Source organism: Pan troglodytes, chromosome 3 (genome assembly GCF_028858775.2).
Source record: "Pan troglodytes isolate AG18354 chromosome 3, NHGRI_mPanTro3-v2.0_pri, whole genome shotgun sequence".
NCBI classification, from domain to species: domain Eukaryota; kingdom Metazoa; phylum Chordata; class Mammalia; order Primates; family Hominidae; genus Pan; species Pan troglodytes.
The window spans coordinates 140997438-141018904 of record NC_072401.2 but is presented as its reverse complement, the minus strand read 5'-3'; the positions used below and the strand labels follow the sequence as shown (position 1 = coordinate 141018904).

General features: G+C 44.0%; 1 protein-coding gene across 1 annotated transcript in view; it reads left to right on the top strand.

Moving 5' to 3' along the window:
- Positions 1–3803: 3803 nt before the first annotated feature.
- The window catches only part of SETD7 (SET domain containing 7, histone lysine methyltransferase), a 51049-nt gene continuing 33385 nt past the window's right edge, over positions 3804–21467 (top strand). Inside the window, exons 1-2 of the mRNA XM_016952242.4 lie at positions 3804–4772; positions 13838–13967. Coding sequence (XP_016807731.1) covers positions 4733–4772; positions 13838–13967 — 170 coding nt within the window. The 5' untranslated portion in view covers positions 3804–4732. The remainder of the gene's footprint in view (positions 4773–13837; positions 13968–21467) is intronic.

The window sequence follows — 21467 nt, the reverse complement described above, 5'->3', positions numbered from 1 at the left end:
TGGCAACTGTGGTGTCTTCTCTATTATTTAATTCACTTCCTTAGGTCAGGTTATTCTGCCCTCTCTCTCTTGCACTTCCTGTTGCTGTAATCAAATCAGGTCACCCTGAATCTGTAAGTCTTCTTCCTGACTGCACTCATGTCTATTTCCAGCAGAATGAATTTTCTCCATTTCTTTCTTTGCTCCCTGGACCTTTATTTGGTGCCCTTGATGTCCCTGCTCTTCCCAGTGCTCCACAAGCTGCAAACGCTTCCCTTTCATCCCCATCTCCTCCCCCACCCGTCTCCTCCTCGCTGCTCCTCTCCCAGCCCCTCCCTCCAGCTTCTGCAGTTGTCACTAACACAGTTAGCCACTTGATTAGTGACTCAGTGATTCAGAACCCAGGAACCTTGGTTCTCCTAAAACTTCCATGCTTCCCTCCCTAGAGTCAAGATAAAGGTTCTCCCCTCACCTGCCTGCCCAGCTAGAGCCATTAACGTGAGAGGACTTGAGTATTCAGTTTGTTGGAGTTGCCCTGGCTTCTTCCCATTTCCTTTTTATGTGCCTTTTCCTGGGGCTTCTCAGGCTCTATTTACCTTTTCTCCAGAAAAGGTGGACAGAGAAGGTTTGAGCTTCGAATTTATGTAGCCCAACTCTTCATTTACAGATGGGAAAACGAAGCCCCCCCCCCCCCCCCCCCCCACAGAACTGAATTGCCCAGTTGCTTGGCTAGTTCTTGGTGGAACCAAAACAGACAGAGCAAAAACTCAATCAAACTGGCTAATTTGGTGGGAAAAAATCTTGTGAAGGAGTGAGCAGTGCCAAAATGAGACTTGATGATTATTTAAAAGGTCTTTCACTAATTCTATCCTTGTCATCCTGCTGGCGGTGTAAGCAAGTGATGGAAACCAGAGCCAGGCCAGCAACCATAAAGCCACCAGGGCTTCTGGAGAGGCTCTGATGCGACTTCCTACCGCTGAGGTCTCAGAGGCTCCTCCCTCCCAAATACATGGAGACCCAGAAGACTGCTTGGGCCCCTCCACTCCCTGCCAGCGGGCAGGATGAGGAGTCAGTAACAGCCAACAGTAGTGAATCCCACATAAGTTCCACATTCACTACTTGTTTCACAATTCACTTAGCATGCATAGCAGCGAATTGACAGAATTGTTTCCCCTAAATGTAGGAAGGTGCATAAAATACAAGAAGCTTGTAAAAATATATTTATTGCAAAAGTTATATCAGTCTTGTATGTAAGCACCAGCCTTCTCCAGGGAAAGACAGGGGTGGTAGAATGAATAAAATTAACTCAGTATTTTGACTGCTTGCTGCAATGGAAGAGGGAATTATGTTTCCCAAGCTGGGTATGAAGAGAAGGAATATAGCCTTGGAGGCAATGGAAACTAAGCCAGAGCAGCTTAGAAAAGTCATCCCTCCTCCTGATTCAAGACCAAAGACAGGGAAAAAAAAGTCACTCTCGGTGTGAACATGAAAGCAAGTCTCACCCAGCCTAGATGTTGGATGTCCTGTGCGGTCCCGTTCCTCCCTGGTAGAGCTTGTTCTGTCTCACTGGGATCTGCCAAGTTAGGAGCTGAGCCACACTACTTCTGCTGCTGCTGTTGCTGCTGCACATTGTTTGTGATTAAAAGTTTTATTGATTTTCTAGCCCATGACCACATTGGTGGGGACAGAGTACGACAGGGGAAACTGGTGGAAAGCCAAGTAGAAAGAGAGTTTATGAAATCAGCTCTCAATGAAGAAAACTGTGGGAAAGAATGCGATGGAAGCAGATTTGGGGCCAGTCGATGTGGGAAAGTAGAACAACTCAAAAATGCTCTTCAGATTTGAACTGAAACAAAGCACTTTGCCAAAACATAGGAGGAGAATCCAGTCTGTGAGAAAGACTCAGCACTGTTTATATAAAACAGAATATTCCTATCTGCAAAATCATTGCTGACAATGCTTAACCCACATTCTGTACCAGGCACTGTGTTGTGTTCTAGGACCATAAATAAGAATCAGTCCGTCTAGAGAAGGAGACTCGAAACATACACAACATGATTTGTAAAGATACAAGTGGATCTTAAGAGAGTCATAAAAACATTTTGCCCCAGCTTTGGGCCCAGAGCCAGCAGGAATGAATGGTGGGGGAAGAGGGATGGGACTGTGTCCCTGCTGCTGCCTGCCTCATGTGCAGATCTGGTGAAGGTTCTCTGTAGTTTGACCCCGCATCACTACTGACTTTGCTAGAAAGACCCTGCTCCCTTCCTGTCCCTGCCTCTTGCAGGTCCAGAGGACCCCTGCTTCACCGACGGCGGGGGCCGGGGTTGGGGGGGTGCTGTAGGCAGGGTTTCAGGTGTTCTCAAGGTAGTAGGTAGAAAGGGAGCACTTGACAGTTTGGGTGCTTAGTACAGGCTGGGAAAACCTCACAGCACCAAGGGGACAGTTGGACACTTGCAACATGATTCCTCCCCTCTCCTTCACTCCCACACGTACCCACCCACCATGAAACTGTGTCTTCTGTACGTCTTGAGAGATTTCTTCCAGCCTCCCAGCCCTGCCTCACTGCCTTTGAGTGAGAATAAAGTCTTTTTGCTGCTTCCTTCAGCTTTCAGCATTGTTTTTGACCCTGAAAATCAACTGGAAACTGGGGAAGACGAGTATCTGGTATGTTTTAGTGCACCAGTATAATATGCAAGGGAGGGGGTGATATGTAAAAAGGTTAAATGAGAAAAAATATCATATAATTCAAAACCAGTGAGTGACCGAGCTCAGTAAATGATGGCTTTTTAAAAATCAGATATAAAATCCTGTTTCTGTGGTTCATGTTTGAAAATGATGTAACCTAAAGTGGCTCTTCCATCTTCCACTGCAGGTACACCTTCTCTGTTTAGCCTTGGACTCCCAGTATCTGCACTGGAGGACTTTAAGGAGGTCAAACCTAAGCCAAGACACTTCAGAGAGGTCTAGACTAAGCTAGAGGGTGTCTTGCTTGAGCCAAAGAACCTCAGAGTGCTCTAGCCTAAGCCCCAAGGACCTTATGTCAATGTAGACTAAGCCTCTAATCTGGAGGAATTCAGGCTGGCTGGCTGGGCTCCCAAGACACCTCTGCAGGTGAGCAGCACCAGGACCTCCCCTTTCTAAAACAGTCAAAGGGGCTGAAATTCCTGGAAGTGTGTGGGGCTAATGTCCCTAGCATTGTTCTCTTTTTCATAGAGGAAAAGCTGACTTTAAGAAACAAGCCGGCAATACTTGACAAAAATATCTACCATTTAAGCACAGAGCCAAAAGCAAGGAGTAGTCTCCTGGGCGCTGGAAGTATTTTGAAATCCCCAAAGTCTCATTCATTGATCAGAAAACAAAATGGAATTACTTTTTTTTTGCTCCCTCCTCCCCTCCATGCAGTAGCTGTTCTTGGCAGGTGCCCAGAGCGGCACCCGGTAATTCCACGGTACATTGTGTACATTTACATCTGTTTAATCGGCTATTTACAGTCGCCCTTTACCGCCACCTGTAAGAGGCAGCGCCATAACGACACTAAGTGGCCGGGCCGGAAGCCGGGTGCCCAGTGGTTTTCTCCACTTGAGGACGCCTGAATCTGTGAAGTGGTTGGCACTTGGAGAAACAGAGAGACAGCTGGGGACATCACACGTACAGGGCGGGAGGCGCGGGAAAGAGGCGCGCCAGACGGAGGGTCCTTCCTTCCTCGTTAGCTCCACTCGGCGGCTCCTTTTCCATTACCACAGCAGCGAGGAGGAACCTGCCGAGCCTTCGGCGCGGCTTGTTTCCTGCCTGACAGAGAGCCCGCTGCCATTTGGATTTGATGAATTTCTGAATCACCCGAGGGCCTGGCGACCCGAAGGAGGGCGGGGAGTGGGGGCGCTGGGGTGGACCCGCCATCCTGCGGAATCCGGGCCAGATAACAGCCCCTGAGCTGGGGAAATCGGCTTGCGGATGTGATGCGGGACCGCGAGGACACCTGCGCTCCCTTGCGTGTCGCACTCGTGCAGCTCCCGGTGGCGAACGGGGTGATGTGGGGGCGAGGGTGAGAGGAAGTCCAGGCGCCAGAGCGTCAGAAACGCTTCCTTAGCTTCCCTGGCACTTTGGAGGTTGTCTCGAGGGAACACGGACAGTGCACGACGGACTTTCAAGTTGCTCCCGGCACAACGGGAGGTCGGGAGCTCGGAGCCCCTACGGGCGGTCCAAGTGTCCGCGAGAAGCCCGCAGCGCCCAGGACCGCGTTGAGCGCTCGGGGCGCGCCAAGCCGCACCTAAGCAAAAGCGAAACGCTGACGGGCCGGAGGCGGGTTGGCTGGGACGCGGAATACGCGCGGCCCCGGAGCGCCTTTCGTTTTAAGGAGCCTTACTTCTGGAAAGGGACAGGGAACTGTCAATCAGCGAGGGAGGGAGCGCACCGGCGCTGGGTGATGTCAGCGGATCAGCTGCTCGATAACAAAGAGAGGGTATTACAGGAGAAAGTTGCAGCAGCGGCAGCGGCCAAGGCGGCACACCGGAGCCTCCGAGGCGAGGGGCAAGTGGGCGAAGGGAGGGGGGACGACGGCTGCTGCCGCAGCAGCTGAAGGCCAAGGAATTGAAAGGGCTGTAGGGGGAGGCAGTGCGAGCCAGCCCCGACTGCTCCTCCTCTTCCTCCTCCTCCTCCAAACTCGCGAGCCCCAGAGCTCGCTCAGCCGCCGGGAGCACCCAGAGGGACGGGAGGCAGCCGCGCAGCCCCGAGCTGGGCAGGGTCCCCAGCCGCCATGGATAGCGACGACGAGATGGTGGAGGAGGCGGTGGAAGGTACAAGCATTTCTCCGGGGCCGGGGGAGGAGGCGCAGAGGGCCTGGAGCGCGGAAGGAGTGGCGGGCTGCGAACAGCGCGGCGCCGGGCCCCGCGGCCGCCACTGTCCCCTACACGGGTGGCCGGTTGCCCGGCTCGGGCGGGGGCCCGACAGCCACGGTCACGCCGCCGGGAGCGCGCACTGCGCGGCGGGGCGCAGGCCGAGAATGGGGCTCCGCCAGGCCGGGGGCGCTGGAAACGCACGGCCGCTCCATCCCGCCCGGCCACAGCCTGCATCCACCCTCGGAGTTGCGAAACCTGCCCCGCGCTCTGGCCTTTCCGCCTTTGGGCGCGGAGGGTGGGTGCACTCCGCAGGGCAGCCCCTTGAGGCCGGCGGACTCCGCGGAGCAATCCCCTAGCCCAGTTTTGGCCACCCCGATCCCCTCCCGGCCGCCAGCCCTTCCCTTCTGCTGCCTCTGCGCCCCGCGGCGGCCGCGGCCCCGTCCGGGTAGGTCCCCCGGCGCAGCGCACGGGGCCAGACCAGGCACGTGGCAGCCGCGGCCCAGGCGGCAGCTCTTCCGAAAAGATGAAATCATTGTCGGGCGACGGACAAGTCTCCCGACCCGGGACTCGAACGTGCGCCGTCCGGGAGGCGGGCAGCCCTCCCCTCAGCTGCCCCCGAGCGAACTCAGTCAGGCCTCCCCCTCCCCCTTCCTGCTTGGCTGGGATGCAGCCGCCACGCTGTGCAGGCGCGCCGCGAGTCCGCACCGAAATTGCTGGGTGACACTTAACTTTCTGAATTCCATGCCGTTGGCTGTGGGTGATATCACCGCCTCGGTGTCGTGTTTCTCCGCCCCTTCTCTTCTACCGCCCCTCCCCCGACTTTTCTCGCCACTTTGTTTTGCTGAGTTTCTCCACCTTTTTTTTTTTTGCTAGTTCTGAAAAAACGATGTGGGGACGTTATACAATCTCGTTGTTTGTATCATAGGATGTTATGATTTTGTAACAGCGAATACTGGAAAATACTCTTTAGCGTATTTATTTGGTTCCACTACATACAGTACGTCGTGATGTTTTTCAGTGTGGTGTGGTATGATACCAGAATGTTTTAAACTAAGCATGTGAGTAAATAATTTTTAGCTGTTGGTTGAATCTGGTTTCTGTCTGATTTGTATAAACACAAGTTCTGACGAAGGATAAAGAAAAAAAGTGGCGACACTACAAATGCATAAGGATACATGGTTATTGTTACACTAGGGAAAAATCAGTTTTAATGTTTTCATAAACATAACTCCCTTTGCAGTGCTTCTGAGATCTTAAGGGGAGATTAAGCAGACTGATATTTCTGAACTCTTGAAAAGTATCCAATGTAATGCCAATATTAAAACTTATTTCTTCATCTAACTTCGAAGCCAATTAAAGACTGTGGTTTTTGTTAAGAAAATTTTCACCATGTTGTGAACTCACAGAGCTATTTATCTCTCTAATAAATAAAGCCAATGTTGGGGCTTACTGGAGTGAGGCCCAGATACATTGATTGAGTTGATCCACAGGGAGCCTTCTGAGAAGTTAAAAGTTGTTGACTTCTTGTGCCTCCATGTTGTGAAAGATAAAGGAAAAATGATCTCAGATTGTTAGGGCTTGCTCTCTTTCTTCAACGTTTACTTTTACTTGTAAAAATTACATACAAACCCTTAATTGCTGGTACTGTTCTCCATGTTAAACCACATCCATTCCCCTTTGAAGCTGTTCACAAACATATGTCCAGTTGTCCATAGTCCTCAGGCTCCTTTGCAGACTGTGACCAAGAGCTTTAGAAATGGCAGTATTGTTTTTTGAGAACATCCACTGGATTCGAAAACAGGGAAGTTCATATAAACAGGGATGGTTTTGTTTTATAGGGTAATTATGTACATTATTGTCCAAAATCAGAACCCCCTTGAGAATGAGAGGGCACACTATTAATAATGATGCTGGGGCAGGTAGCTTAAGCCTTGAATGTCTGGGGCAATCTGGGACACATGGTCACTCAGTTGTAGCTAACTAAACAATTAGAGCAGCACAGAATCTTTAAAAGCCCCTAGAAGCATCTCAGGCTCTAACTTGCACAGTGCCAGGAGTGTGTGTGTGCACATGCAGTAAACTGTACCTGTGCGTGCACTCTTGTCCAGCCATTCTTGGCCTTTTTAGTGCTGTTTGCAATAGTCTTTACATAACATCTAACACTTACATAGGGGACTGGTATAAACTGCTTCTGTTCTTTCCCAAACAGAAGCTAGTCTGAATATCTTAGTGTTTAAGTACCAACTAATCTACCTCTTTCCATAAACAGAGCCTCTGTTCTCAGTAGTTTCATTGTCATAGCTATTATTATCATTGCTATAATTGTTTAGTTCTTACTAAGTGCAGGCTCTGTGCTAAGTGTTTCACAGACATTATCCATTCAGTCTTATTCAGTCTTATGAGGTGGGTACTAATATTATCCTAATTTTACAGAGGCGGGAACTGAGGCATACAGAAGTTAAGGACTAATCCAAGAACACTCAGTGAGGTGGAGAGACTGGCTTGGACTTCCAAAATAGCCCTCCACCAGACCAAACTGTCTTCCTACATTTTTTATTTTTAATGAGTTAGTCAAATTTATGAAACACTTGATAACTGAGTTTGGAAGCAACAGTTAAATATTATGTCAGTGCCATTTTTTATCAGTGTAACTCTGTAGAGGTTGGTTCTGATAGAGTTCAGTGACTTTCAGAAAAATGTATTTGGGGAGAAAGAACCTGTGTCCTCTGCAATAGCTATCTTTTTTCTTCTTCATTAGAGATTTACTCTGGGGAAGAAATTAGTCTCTTCAGGATTGAGTTTAAATGTCTTATATATCATGTGCATTTGGTTCTCTGTCAGGGTATGATTGTAACTCTGGGAAAGTTCTGAACTCAGAGTGGACAATTCCCTGAGGTGAGGGGAGTGGCGGAGGCTGTGTCGAGAGAGTGTTCTGTGTACTGTGTTGGCTGTGCTCTTGTGGGAAGAAGGCAGCAAGCCCTGGGCCTCAGAGGACCTCAGAGCTCCACCTGAGCTCTGGTGTGGCTTTTGGAAAACACTTTGAGACACACTGGTTCAGTGAAGAGTGATGTTTAGTTTTCCAGTGTTATTCCCCTGGGCATCTGGAAACAGAAATTTATCACAGCATCTATTTCTTTGTCTACCCATAGATACAAAGATGAATATGATGTGGTCTCTAATATGATTTCAAATAAATATATCTATACAGATGAATTGTGATGGTTGAGAGGAAGTAAAAATTAGTTCCAGCTTAGGGAAGTCAAAGGGGAAAGATTTTCCAGAAGAGGTGCCATAGAGCTGAGTCAGGTTGAGAGGGGAACTTTGTGAGTGAAGACACGGAGGCATGGAATTCTGCGGGTGCACCCAGAGAACAGTCATTTGATTTTGCTGCAACATGGAGCTTACAAGGAGAAAAGTGGAGGGGAAGACAGGGAAAGGAGGCTGGGTAGCAGGCTGAGAGCATGGACTGTGTGCTGGAAGCCATGGAAGCCGTGGGGGCTCTTTAGAAAAGGGAATGACAGAATCAAGGCTCCACTCCCGGAAGATGAACAGGCAGTGGCCAGCAGGACAGTCAGAGGGGCTGACACAGCAGATGAGGTACCTTGAAGTCTCTTTGCAGTGGTCCAGATGCACAGTTATGATGGCAGGAAAAACAGAAGGGCCTGGAAATGTGTAGGAGACATGGAGGAAGAATGATCAAAAAGGGGAAATATCAGAACAAGGGGCCAGAATGAAAATAAGCAGCTCAGTGTTCCACTGCCACAACCCCTTCAAAATATTAAGAATATTTTTTATTAACACTCCCCCTAATATCAGATTCTACTTGTCTCTGCTAAGAGTGCTCATGCCCTGTATCTAGGGAAAATGCATATGAAGTGTATTTGTAGCACCCTTTCTGTGTGGGCCACACATTAAAATTATGACCCTCACAATTAATAGATGAACCCTTGCCAACAATTACCCTTAAAAAAAAAATTATCCAGGTAACAAACTTTCATATGTACCCCCGGATCTAAAATAAAAGTTGAAATAATTTTTTAAAAACCCAAAAAATTAAAAAATTTTAAAAAGATCAAAACATCAAGTTATGTTTTTAAGAGTTGGTGATTGAATGCATCACCAGGAGGGCATGTTCTTTGCATTAAACAGAATAAGCTTGCCTTTTATTATTGTTGTTTTTTTGTTTTTCAATTTATTTATTTATTTAATGAGATGGGGTCTCACTGTATTGCCCAGACTGGTCTCCTGGGCTCAAGAGATCCACCTTGGCTTCCCAAAGTGCTGGGATTACAGGCGTGAGCCACCGCGCCCGGCCTATTAACTGTTGTTTTTTAAAGCAATGTTCTAGTGTACAAAACCAACAGTGTGTGTGTAGGGTCTCTGGTTCTAAGGGAAATACTCACACGCCACTCTCAGATCTCTTGTGAGTAAGCCTGAGACATTAAGCAGCTGGGTGTCTGATCCAGAGGGAATTTACTTTGCTGAGATTGAGATGTACATTGCTGCTTAGAATATAGGCCTGGCTCTTATCAGATTCAGGAAGAAGCTCCCTCAGAAGTAACTAGAGGGGAAAATTGTAACTTTCTATCTGTTCAATAGATAATGACCATAGAATAAAGTGAAAAAGTAGACTTGTGAACTGATAACTTTTTTCCTTTCTCTAACTTCTGTAAATATTTAAAATCATGCTACAGACAGATACACAGAACATTAGCTCCGGCAACCTTAAAAACACAGAGCAGTCATTCAAGTTAATTTTCCCTGTTGCTTAGGCCTGGTATTCACCCTCTGTTCAGTGGGAACTCGCCTGGAAGGCTGTTGGCTGACTTGGCGCATTTTACAAATTGACCTCATGCAGAGCAAGGAGGACTAGTGTTTCCCTTCAAGTTAGATAACACTTGGAAGAGATAGGACTTTGCAACCGGGATATGCTGTTGGAAACCTGGTGGTTCTGTGTGAATGATCTTAACCACAAAGCCTTCTTCCACTTCCCTGCCAGGGACCTGGGGGTTCCTACCTTTTTAGAGGTACCTTCTTACCATCACCAAGGAAGAGTGTGTTCAACTAGTTTGCCAGTGTCTAGAATGGGAATTAAAGGATTTGGAGAAGGGGCTTTCAGTATTCATCAGCACACTCAGTGTGGCAATGTCTCTTGGGCAAGTCTCATAAAGCATTGGTGTCTTCATCTGTAAGATGAGAATATGGGAGACTGTTTTGAGGCTTACATTTGATAACAGGAAAGCATATAACCCAATGCCGATCATAGTAGATTCATACACTTTTTTTCTCCTCTGTTTATCAGTACCCCTGTGCATTAAATTGACTTACTGACATGACAAAATATTACATGATCTTATTGTCCAAATATTACTGATCTTATTGGCATTTGAAAAAGTTATGTCAGATTCTGTTCTAGCACTAATGTTGAAAGAAGATGTAAGAGCACTGCAACCTAGTCTCTTCTCTTTCTCATGGAAAGTCTCTGTTATTGTTTTGGTTGTGGCTGCTGTTTTAGACATAAAGTTCTACTGCTAGGAAAACTACTCCGGGATATTAAATATTCAGAGTGGAAGTCTCGAATGATCACAACCCTTAATCTCTAGTTCCTTTAATTGATCACACCCTAAGGATGTAAAGAAAACAAAACAAGCCAGGAAGGGGCTCCTGCTGTCATCTAATAGATTTCAGAATTCTCTCACAACCAGCAATCTAAAAGCCTTCAGAATGATAGGGAGTGGTCACATGTCCAAGCACCTCCTTAATGTGCAAGGTCACCAGAGTAATGGCCATCATTTGGTAGCTCTCCCCTGTCCTTGTCTCTCTCAAGAGATTAAGATGATGATAGGGCTCCTCTTCATTTGCCTGTTGAAAGGCATTGAGGCCAGGTGTGGTGGTTCTTGCCTGTAATCCCAGCACCCAAAGTGGGTGGACCACTTGAGCTCAGGAGTTTGAGACCAGCCTGGGCAACACAGTGAGACCCTACCTCTATAAAAAAATTTTTTAAATTAGCCGTTTTGGAGGCTGAGGTGGGTAGATTGCCTGAGGTCAGAAGTTCGAGACCAGCCTGGCCAATATAGTGAAACCTCATCTCTACTAAAAATACAAAAAAATAAGCTGGGCTTGGTGGCAGGTGCCTGTAATCCCAGCTACTAGGGAGGCTGAGGCAGGACAATTGCTTGCACCCGGGAGGCGGAGGTTGCAGTGAGCCAAGATCGCACCATTGCACTCCAGTCTGGACAAAAAGGGTAAAACTCTGTCTCAAAAAAAAACTTTTTTTTAAATTAGCCAGTTGTGGTGATGTCTACCTGTAGTCCCAGCTACATTGGAGGCTGAGGCAGAAGGATCACTTGAGCCTATAAGTTGAGGTTACAGTGAACTATGGTCTCATCACTGCACTCCAGCCTGAGTAACAGGGTGAGACCCTGTCTCTAAAAAATAAAGGAAGGAGGAAGAGAAAGAGGGAAGGAGGGAGTGAGGTAAGAAAGGAAGAAAAGGAGAGAAGGAGGGAGGGAGGCAAAGAGGGAGGGAGGAAGGAAGGAAGGAAGGAAGGAAGGAAGGAATAATTCTTCATGGAGTGGAGTTGACATTTTTGTTGTCATCTCAACTGGGATCAGTACTATCCTCCAAGGGCTTGCAGTATGTTATATGACACTTTCAACTTTCCCTAATATCTAAATTCCATTGCTGAGGGTGCACCTTCAGTGTTTTATTCAGAAATAGGACAGGGCTGAAGGAAGGTGGAAATTAATTTATATTGGACATTTTTTTCTTAGTGTTCAGATTTATTGTAATTCTCTCAATCTAAAGTGGAATAACAAATTTTATCAAACATAAGCTTTTAAAACTCTGAAATATGTGAACTGTTTTCTATGGTGAAAGCATTTTCAACAAGTTAATAAATGCTCTAGTATGAGGCTAAACTGATTATTTGGATATTAATACCTAAATCAAAAGTAGGACACTGAATTTATATGCCTAAATTTAACTTGATCGCAACAACATTTCACTAAAAAAAGCTCTTAGCAATACACTGAGTGGCTTTTTTTAATGAAAAGAAAAAAGCAAATTCAATTTATTTCAATGAGAGAAATGGCATCAGATATTTAGAAAATAATTGTCCAAGTGATTTCATATGACTCAAATGTCATTGAATTTATGTCATGTACAATTAGTTTTTGAGTGAGAAGAAAGCAATTATGGCCTAGTTCCCTTCTGACCATTAATTTCCTGGGCCTTTCCTCTTTTGTGTTAAGAGGAAGGGATCCATATTGATTATGATTTATTTAAGTAGATGTGTCTTATTGTAAGATGTTCTAGGTAACCCATTGTATACAGAGTCAGATGTAGCAATAAAACACTGTAGTTGTTTGCAGCTATTTTATGTTTATGTAATTAATGATACAAATAAAGAGCATATTTATTCTTTTTATTGTTGTTGTTGAGATGGAGTTTCATTCTTGTTGCCCACGCTGGAGTGCAGTGGCACAATCTTGGCTCACTGCAACCTCTGCTTCCTGGGTTCAAGCGATTCTCCTGCCTCAGCCTCCTGAGTAGCTGGGATTACAGACGTCCGCCACCATGCCTGGCTAATTTTTTGTATTTTTAGTAAAGACGGAGTTTCACTGTGTTGGCCAGGCTGGTCTCAAACTCTGGACCTAAGGTGATCCACCCACCTCAGCCTCCCAAAGTGCTGGGATTATAGGCGTGAGCCACCATGCCCGGCCGCATATTTATTCTTTATAAGAGTGTGTACTTACCGTCTTTTCCAAGGGCTAATATTCTTTTATCATGTTAGAATAAATTATTTGAGGAGACTAAAGCTTTCATTGTGGTAGTATGGTTTGTGTTTCCTTTTATGTCTGTGAGCCATCTGGAAGCTACATTTCAATGTTTAATGTCCCTGCATTAGACACAGTGTTTAATGTTTTCATACCTTTTCTCTCCATGACCCAGGTTGTTACCCCAAGAAAAAGCCAGTAGAATAACTACTGCCTTCATTTTCACCCACCTCTGCAAAATCAGCTCACCAGAATGATTGGGAAGACACCAATAAGGTGATTCCTGGGTTTTGTAAAACATGTAGATAGTAATAAAAAGCATAAACATTGACTGTAAATGTCAGTATTAAACTATACCAATCTTTGACCTAGGAATAACCAGTGACTTAAAAGTCCATGTAATAACTTCTGCTGATGTTCACAATCATTGCTTAAATGACCATGTGCATACTCTGCCTCCATTTAAAACAAAAGCCCTCTGAGACACAGTGGTGGACGGTATAGGATAAGGTTATTACTAAACATTCAAAGCTGAAAGATTTTGTAAAGTAAACCAGTAGGTTTAAGGTTAAGCTTAAGTTTAAGGTGAGAAGGACTCTGGGTTTCTGTGTTTGTACAATGAGCTATATAAATCTTAGGGCAGTTTTAAAGATATGACACTGTTCCTTGTGTGAATATAACAATAACAGTGAGATTTTCAGACTGGCTAGCAGTCCTCCACATCATGTTATAGAATGATGTATAAAATCATATTGCATACTTAATGTTCTAGAATTAGATAATTTATTCCAAAGACTGTGTATGTGGCAATTGACTATAAAACAGTGGAATCTCAACCACACTTCAGTTAAGCATGAGAGATTGGAGGCATCAATTCCAAATATGAGGACTCTCGGGAGAGTACTTGGTAAATTGTGACATGCCCTGCAGATAATATTACTGATAATGACTCTCAGTTCCAGGTAAAAAGCAAGCTTATTTAAAGTTCATATTCTGGAATGTGTCTAAGTCTGTTCTGGACCTATCAGTTCACAAAGTGTACATAACAATCAATTTGGTACTGCTGGTGCCGATGAGGTGAGAAACCTTTGCACGCTGACTACCCTTTCTTTCCAGGGAGGGGACCCTTTGGCAGCTGGAGGGGAGTTGGGTGGGGGACTTGTCTGGCAGCATCTGAATGCTTAGACGTCAGATGGGAGGAGCACTGAAGATGTTAAGGTTTGTCTTGTGGTTCCCTTTCTCCAGGGCACCTGGATGATGACGGATTACCGCACGGGTTCTGCACAGTCACCTACTCCTCCACAGACAGATTTGAGGGGAACTTTGTTCACGGAGAAAAGAACGGACGGGGGAAGTTCTTCTTCTTTGATGGCAGGTAGCACTCACAGTTTTATTTTGTTCTTTGGGGGTACCAAATTATTTTATGTTAAGGACTAATACAAACGAAAGAATTCAAGTGGAAGTTTTTCTACAATTTATTCAATGTGTAAAATTAACCCCTACCTGTAGGCACTGCTTTGGTGACTGGCGAAGTCACCCTGTGGTTATGGGGAAGCCAGCCTAAGGCTTAGCTCTTGTCATCACTGTCTCCCAGAGTGTGCTTGGCCAAAAGATACCAGATTTGGGGGCCCCCATCTTGCATAAGTTGGTTACATGGTCACCCAATTCTTTGATGGATTTCACTTGATCATTCCGGTAGCGCATCTCCCTGAAGTCACACAAGTGGGGATCGTTTTTGTCTGTGGCCAGTTTGCACAGTTCCAGTAAAGTCAGATTCACACTTTTTTCCAAGGGTCACACACACTCTATTGCGTTCAGCACACTCTCCCAGATGTCACGGTCTGGCATCTTAGTACCCCGAAGCAAGATTCTGCCACCTTGTTGGTTCTTCTGCTTCATCGGTTTCTCAGCTTGTTGCCTCTCCTCATGAGATTGATGAAAAAATGCTTGGCAAAGTTCTTCAAAGCCACATCATTGCAGTCCCAGTAATAAGACATAAACAGGTACACACAAGAGGGCAACTCTCTAGACTTCAATTTTTTAAATGCCTGTCTTTGGGATAGTTGGTCTTTTTGTGTGATAATTTAATACTAATGTCAGAACTATGATTTTCCACAGTGTACCTCTAGTTACAGTATTTTTCACAACAGGATTTCTTTTATTTTACTCTCATCCCCTGTCTGAGGACACTGAGAGGGAGAGGCTCCTTACTCGCTTGTGATAGATAGGAATGACTATAGGGCGTTTTTCTTTCAAGAAGAGATGGGGTTGCCCAGGCCCAGCTTCCCAACAATGACTTTTAGGCCCTGTCAGCTTCAGGAGCAAAGAGTGACCGTGTGAATTTCTCAAGCATTTAGTGGAATTCAGAGCCGCAAAAGGGCTAGCTATTTTCAGACCCGTTGGTTGGGTAAAATGGAAACTGACTTCACCAAAGCAGGTTATAGGATTCTGTAGGATACCGCACCACTTACTAAACTCCTGACATTGGTAATAGGCCAGAGCTTCCTTTGGGAAAGAAAATGTCTAAGCTGACAACTGAAGGGTGATGTCAGGGACTGGTATGTGACCCAGAATCCCTTTTCTGCAGGCAAAGTGCCTTGTTTTAAAGGGGGTAACATTTCTCAGGCTCTCAATGATCTGATGCAATGAGGGGTGAGAACAGCAATAAAAACCCTCTAAATAACTTTTGTAAAATTTCATTTTAATTATAATTCCAACCTTCATTTTCCCGTTGCCCCCAACCCCACCTTTTTGTAAAGCAGAGTTTTGCTTACAAACTGTAAATTTTAAATTGTCAGATATTTTACTTCCTTTCTTTTGGGTGGATACTTGAGTGCCATAGAGGCCCATTTCAGTATGTTGGTATTGGCCTGGGCATGTTGGCTCACATCTGTAATCCCAGCACTTTGGGAGGCTGAGGTAGGAGGATTGTTTGAGCCCGGGAATTTGAGAACTGACCAGGGCAACATAGTGAGACCCTGTCTCTGCCACCAGGTGTAGAGACCTTGGGAACTGTGGTCCCAGCTGCTGGGGAGCTGAGGCAGGAAGATTGCTTGAGCACTCCAGCCTGGGTGACAGAGCAAGACCCTGTTTCAAAAAAAAAAGTTGGTATCACTGCTTTTCTTTCCTATGACTCCTTTAACCTATCCAGAGGGAAACTTTTCCTGCCCCATTTCCACTGCAATTTTTTTATAGCTCTTTTTTCTGAAAAGTGTCACTTTTAACCTTATTCTGCAAATTTTTTTATTCATTCAACAAGTACATATTTATGTAAATGTCTCCTTCATCTCCAAGGACAGAGGTTTCCTTGAGGGCAGAATCTGTGTCTATTACATCTTTTATGCTTCATAGCACTTTCTCTTAATTTGATACTAAAAAGAAGTCCTTGCTAAGTGAGAGTGGGAGCTGAAAGAGAGGGTAGAATTCACCCAGAACACCCCCCCGCCGCCTCCCCCTCCACACACACACACACACACACACACACACACACACTTTAAATCTGGTAGTTTGATGATGATAGCCAGTAACTGATTGACTCTTTGGGAAAACAGTCCAGCAGATTTGTTTGAATTTGGTGTTGGTTACCTGCTTGCTTTATGGGGCTGATACACAGAGTACTGATGGGCTAGACTAAAATTCTGAACCAGTGTGCCGAGAATGAGCTACTTGTTAGCTTCAAGATGCTGATCCCCTCAGCCCTAGGGTAAGATAGCAAAGTGGGGCCTGAGACTTCCTGGGCACCTGTCTTCTCATATCCAGCTAGTAACTTCTAGCCCCAAACAGCTTCATCCGCTTACCCCAGTGTGTCAGACAAATGCATTAATTTGCAGGTGTGTCATGATATGAACAAGCTGAAGCACCGGGCCAAGTGGCAGCACTAGCCCAGTAACTATCTATAGGCTAGAAATACATTCATTGATTTTTTTTTTCCTTTTGAGGCACGAATTCACCATTCTTTTTATTTTATTTTATTTTATTTTATTTTATTTTATTTTATTTTATTTTAGATGGGTTATCACTCCATTGCCCAGGCTGGAGTGCAGTGCCATGATCACAGCTCACTGCAGCTTCAACCTCCCTGGACTCGGGTGATCCTCCCACCTCAGCTTCCTGAGTAGCTGTGACTACAGGTGCATGCCACCACACCAGGCTAATTCGTTTTGTATTTTTTATAGAGATGGAGTTTTGCCATGTTGCCCAGGCTGGTCTCAAACTCCTGAGCTCAAGTGATCCACCTGCCTCAGCCTCTCAAGTGCTGGGGTTACAGGCGTGAGCCATTGTGCCCAGCCTAACCAATTCACTAATTTTTGTTTGTTTGTTTGTTTGAGATGGAGTCTTGCACTGTCTCCCAGGCTGGAGTGCAGTGGCACGATCTCGGCTCACTGCAAGCTCCGCCTCCTGGGTTCACACCATTCTCCTGCCTCAGCCTCCTGAGTAGCTGGGACTACAGGCGCCCACCACCACGCCCGGCTAATTTTTTTTTTTTTTTTTTTTTTGCATTTTTTTAGTAGAGACGGGGTTTCACCTTGTTAGCCAGGATGGTCTTGATCTCCTGACCTCGTGATCCGCCCGCCTTGGCCTTCCAAAGTGCTGGGATTACGGGTGTGAGCCACTACGCCCACCCAATTCACTAATTTTTATATCTACCACTCAAACACCAGTGGAGATGTTGATTAAATAGAATCAAGGAAAAATAGTGTTAGCGAGGACCTCAAGAGATTATCTTGGTTATCTTCAGATAGATGGGAGTTAATACCTTAAGGGGAAGATGTCAGTATCATTGGTTTTATTACACATGATGGAACAGTGTGGTGACAGGATCTCAAAAGGTCGTCCTCATCTTCTTAAACCCAAATACTGATCATGTTACGAGACATCTGCTAAAAGGATTTGCTGTAAAAATTAGTAAGAGAGTCTTACAACTGAATAAAAGGTCGAGAATCTAGCAGGGTTTTCTAAGGCAGATGTGGGATTTGATTATGGATAAGTCAGTTGTTTCTACATGAAGCAGTTTTTATTTATATTTGTCTATTACTTTTTCTCCCTGTTCCCATCCCCGGCTTTTAGAGCTTGATGTGTTGGGTAAAATTAAGTGGGAATGCTTTGCCTTTATTGTCAGTCATCAACCTTTGGTCTGGAAAAATTCCTTAAGAAAGGCTGGCATTAGGTTTTGAATAACAAGCGAGGAGACAAAAACTTTGTATTGAAGAAAGTTGTTGAAACCTGTTATGCTGATTTGTGTCCCCATCAAAGAGTTTGTCTGAAATTGTGGGAACCCATGTTCCGACAAGGAAAGAGACAAGGAAAATCACAGTGTAGTAACGGAAGACTTGGCCTAAATATTCTAATTTTATATGAAAACTGAACCCCAGAATATGATTTATGAGAAGTATCCAAACAAATATAAACATATCAAGAAAATTATAGAATCAGTGTTTCCCTTGACATCGAATGAGATAAATCTGAATAAGAATTTCAAATATCCAGATAACTAGGAAAAATAGCCCTGTGAAATTTTAAAACCAAATTTGTAAATAGAAGCAGAATATTTTATTTTATTTTTAAATTGCAAACATAACAAATGCTTAGTGGAATAAAACAAAACTTCAGGAAATTCAGAAATGTGAAAGTGCTCCCCCCCGCTTTTTTTTAACCCCAACCCATGCCATAGAAGTAATTACTATTGGCAGAGAATTTGCACATCTTAACTAAACATATTCAAGGTAAAATATAGAAATAGCCATTTTTAAAGTTTTGTTGTAATTGACACATAATTCTCCATTTTTCTGGGGTAAAGTGTGATTTTGATACATAAACACATTGTGTAATGATCAATCAGGGTAATTAGCATATCCATCACCTCAAAGATTCATCATTTCTTTCTGGTGAGAACATTCAAAATCCCTTCTTCTAGCTATTTTGAAGTATACAATGTATTACTGTTGACCGTAGTCACCCTGTTATGTAATAGAACACCAGAACTTATTCTTGCTATCTAACTGTAACTTTGTACCTGTTGACCAACCTCTCCCCATCCTTCCCTCCTGTCTTCTACTCCCCAGCCTCTGTTAACCACTGTTCTGTTCTCTACTTCTGTAAGATCAGCTTTTTCAGATTCCCCACATACAAATGAGATCATGCAGTATTTGTCCTTTTGTGCTTGGCTTATTTCACTTTACATGATGTCCTCTAGGATCATTCATATTGTCACAAATGACAGGATTTCATTTTGTTTTTATGCTGAATAGTATACCATTGTGTACGTATATACCACATTTTCTTTATCCATTCATCTGTTAATGGAAACTTGGGTTGATTTCATATCTTGGCTGTTGTGAATAGTGCAATAAACATGGGAGTGCAGATACCTCTTCAACATATGGAAGAAATAGCTATCTATTTCTAAATCAGTTTAAATAGCAAAAATGTACATTGTTTACCTGTTCACAACTGTCTCAGATTCAGAATGTTTGCTAGTTTTGAGATCATAATACTTAGTCTTTTCTTCATTATATGACAAAATGTGGAAGAGAAAAGCTAAGTTACTACAACCAGCTTATTAAGTCAGAAACCTAAAATCAGAATACTCATGCTTTACCAGATGGTTTGCCCTACAAATAAGGAATGAATGAGAACATAACCTTATTTTAAAAATTGTTTTTAAAGCAGCTATTGTGTCCATTCCCGCCTCCTCTATTAAAAGGGAAGAAGAAATTATCCTGAGATTCAGTAACTGGGACTTCTTTACATCCACTCGGTCCCGAGATAAAGGAATTTATGCAGCGTGGTGACAGGAATCTTGAGGCTTTGTTGGTGTGGATCTGGAGTCTGTCTGGCACCAGTGGATTTGCTGGAGTACCATGGGGTGTGATGAAAACGTGTAGTGTTCAAAATACTTTGATACACACATCTCTAATTTTTATACTAATCCTCGATTCTGGATGTTTATTTTCATGTATCTTTCTTTAATTGTTCTATTTTGACCATGATTTATGAACCTAAAGGCAAGACTTTTCACAATCCTAGAATGGTGAACAAGAAGGAGATGTTTCTTCAGATTGGCTTTGCGGGGGCTATGGAATATTAGGGTCATGTGGTTTTTAGCCTAATTATGAGGTGGAGATGAGGTCATTCATTCAGCTTTATTTGTTTATATTGTTGATGCCTCTCTTTCACATGCCAATTTGATTTTAAAGGATTTACTACTCCACGGCTTCTTTCTCCTGTGCCCAAGTCCTTTTCTGATGTTGATTGGCTACATTTGCCAAAAGGGCTCCGTGTAATTTATCACTGGCCAAATAACCTAAGCAAGGTCACCCGTCTGATGAGCCACTGAGAAAGGATGGCATTCTCCAGGTGTCAAGTCTATGCAGGATTTCTTGTGTTTAGTTTTCAGAAAGTGCTTGATCACAATTCAGAGAAATTGGAGTTGGATCGGACTTCTGAAGTCATGCATTCCAACCTCCCACATGCGGCAAAAGTTTCTTTTGTGTTCCTGACAGTCCTTTAGCTTTTGTTGGAACCAGACCCAGCAAATATATTCATCTGTATTCCAACAAACAGTTCTGATTGAGGCCAAAAATTTTTGTGACATGCAAGAAGAGAGTGCAAATGAAATGGGTAACATTGAATAACTACCATTTCTTCAACACTGGACACGTGGTCTTCATAACAGTCTGGGAGGTGGGTTTTATAATCCCATTTGACATACAAAGAAACTAAGGCACAGAGTGGCTAAATAACTTGCCCCAGGTGACCTAGTTAAAAATGATTGGAGCTGAGACTCACACCAAAGCGAATTCAATTCTAGAACCAACCCTCTTTTTCACTACATCTGCTACCATCTTCCAACTTGAAACAGGGAAATAGCTGTGGGCCTGACTGCCTTTATTCCATTCTTTAATTTTCCTTGAAGTTACTCATCAGCCATAGTTGTGAAATGTTAAAAGGAGTTCTGGAGTGAATTCAGTTATGTTCTTGTAGGGGCCTTAACAACTTGGGAAGAGCTTGGAAGATTGACAGAAGGTTTTCCTGAGGAATCAATTCAGAAGAATTCTGTTCTAGCTATTTGGCCTCCCTGAACTTCCATTTACTTAACTTGTAAAATGGAGATAATTATACCTGCTTTTCAGGATTGCTGTGATTGAATGAGAAAACCTGTAAAGACCCTTAAAGTGTAGGACACTCAGAAGGTGCTTAGGGGAAAAGATGGATTATTTTATCATTGTTGTTGTTACTATTATTATTAATTAATAATTATTAGGAGAGTGTCTTAGTTTGGGCTGCTATAACAAATTCCATAGACTGGGTGGCTTAGACAACAGAAATTTATTTCTCACAGTTCTGGAGGGTGTGAAGTCCAAGATCAGGGCACCGGTACACTTTGTGTCTGTCGAGGGCCCACTTCCTGGTTTGTAGATGTCCATCTTCTCCTGATATCCTCACATGGTGGAAAGTAAAGGGAGAGAAAACAAGCTTTCTAATGTCTTTTTATAAGGGCATTAATCCCATTCAAGAGGGCTCTGCCCTTGGGACCAAATTACCTCCCAAAGGCCCCACCTCTTAATACCATCATATTGGGTGTTAGGAGTTCAACACAGGAATTTGGGGAGACACAAACATTTAGTCCATAGCAGAAAGTTTTCTTGAGGTTTGTTTTTAGAAAGCAAAACTAAATTTCATTATTCACTCTTCAAATATTTTACTGTTACTTTGAGGCTTTGTAATAATTAGATCTATAGTAGACTCATAGATCTTTTCTTAAAGGATAGAAAAAGAAAACCTTCAAATATACACAGTACATTATATTATATGGAAGCATTAGAGTTCTCCATCAAACTTGCTCCAACACCTTGGGAGAAGTTGAAGTTTCTGG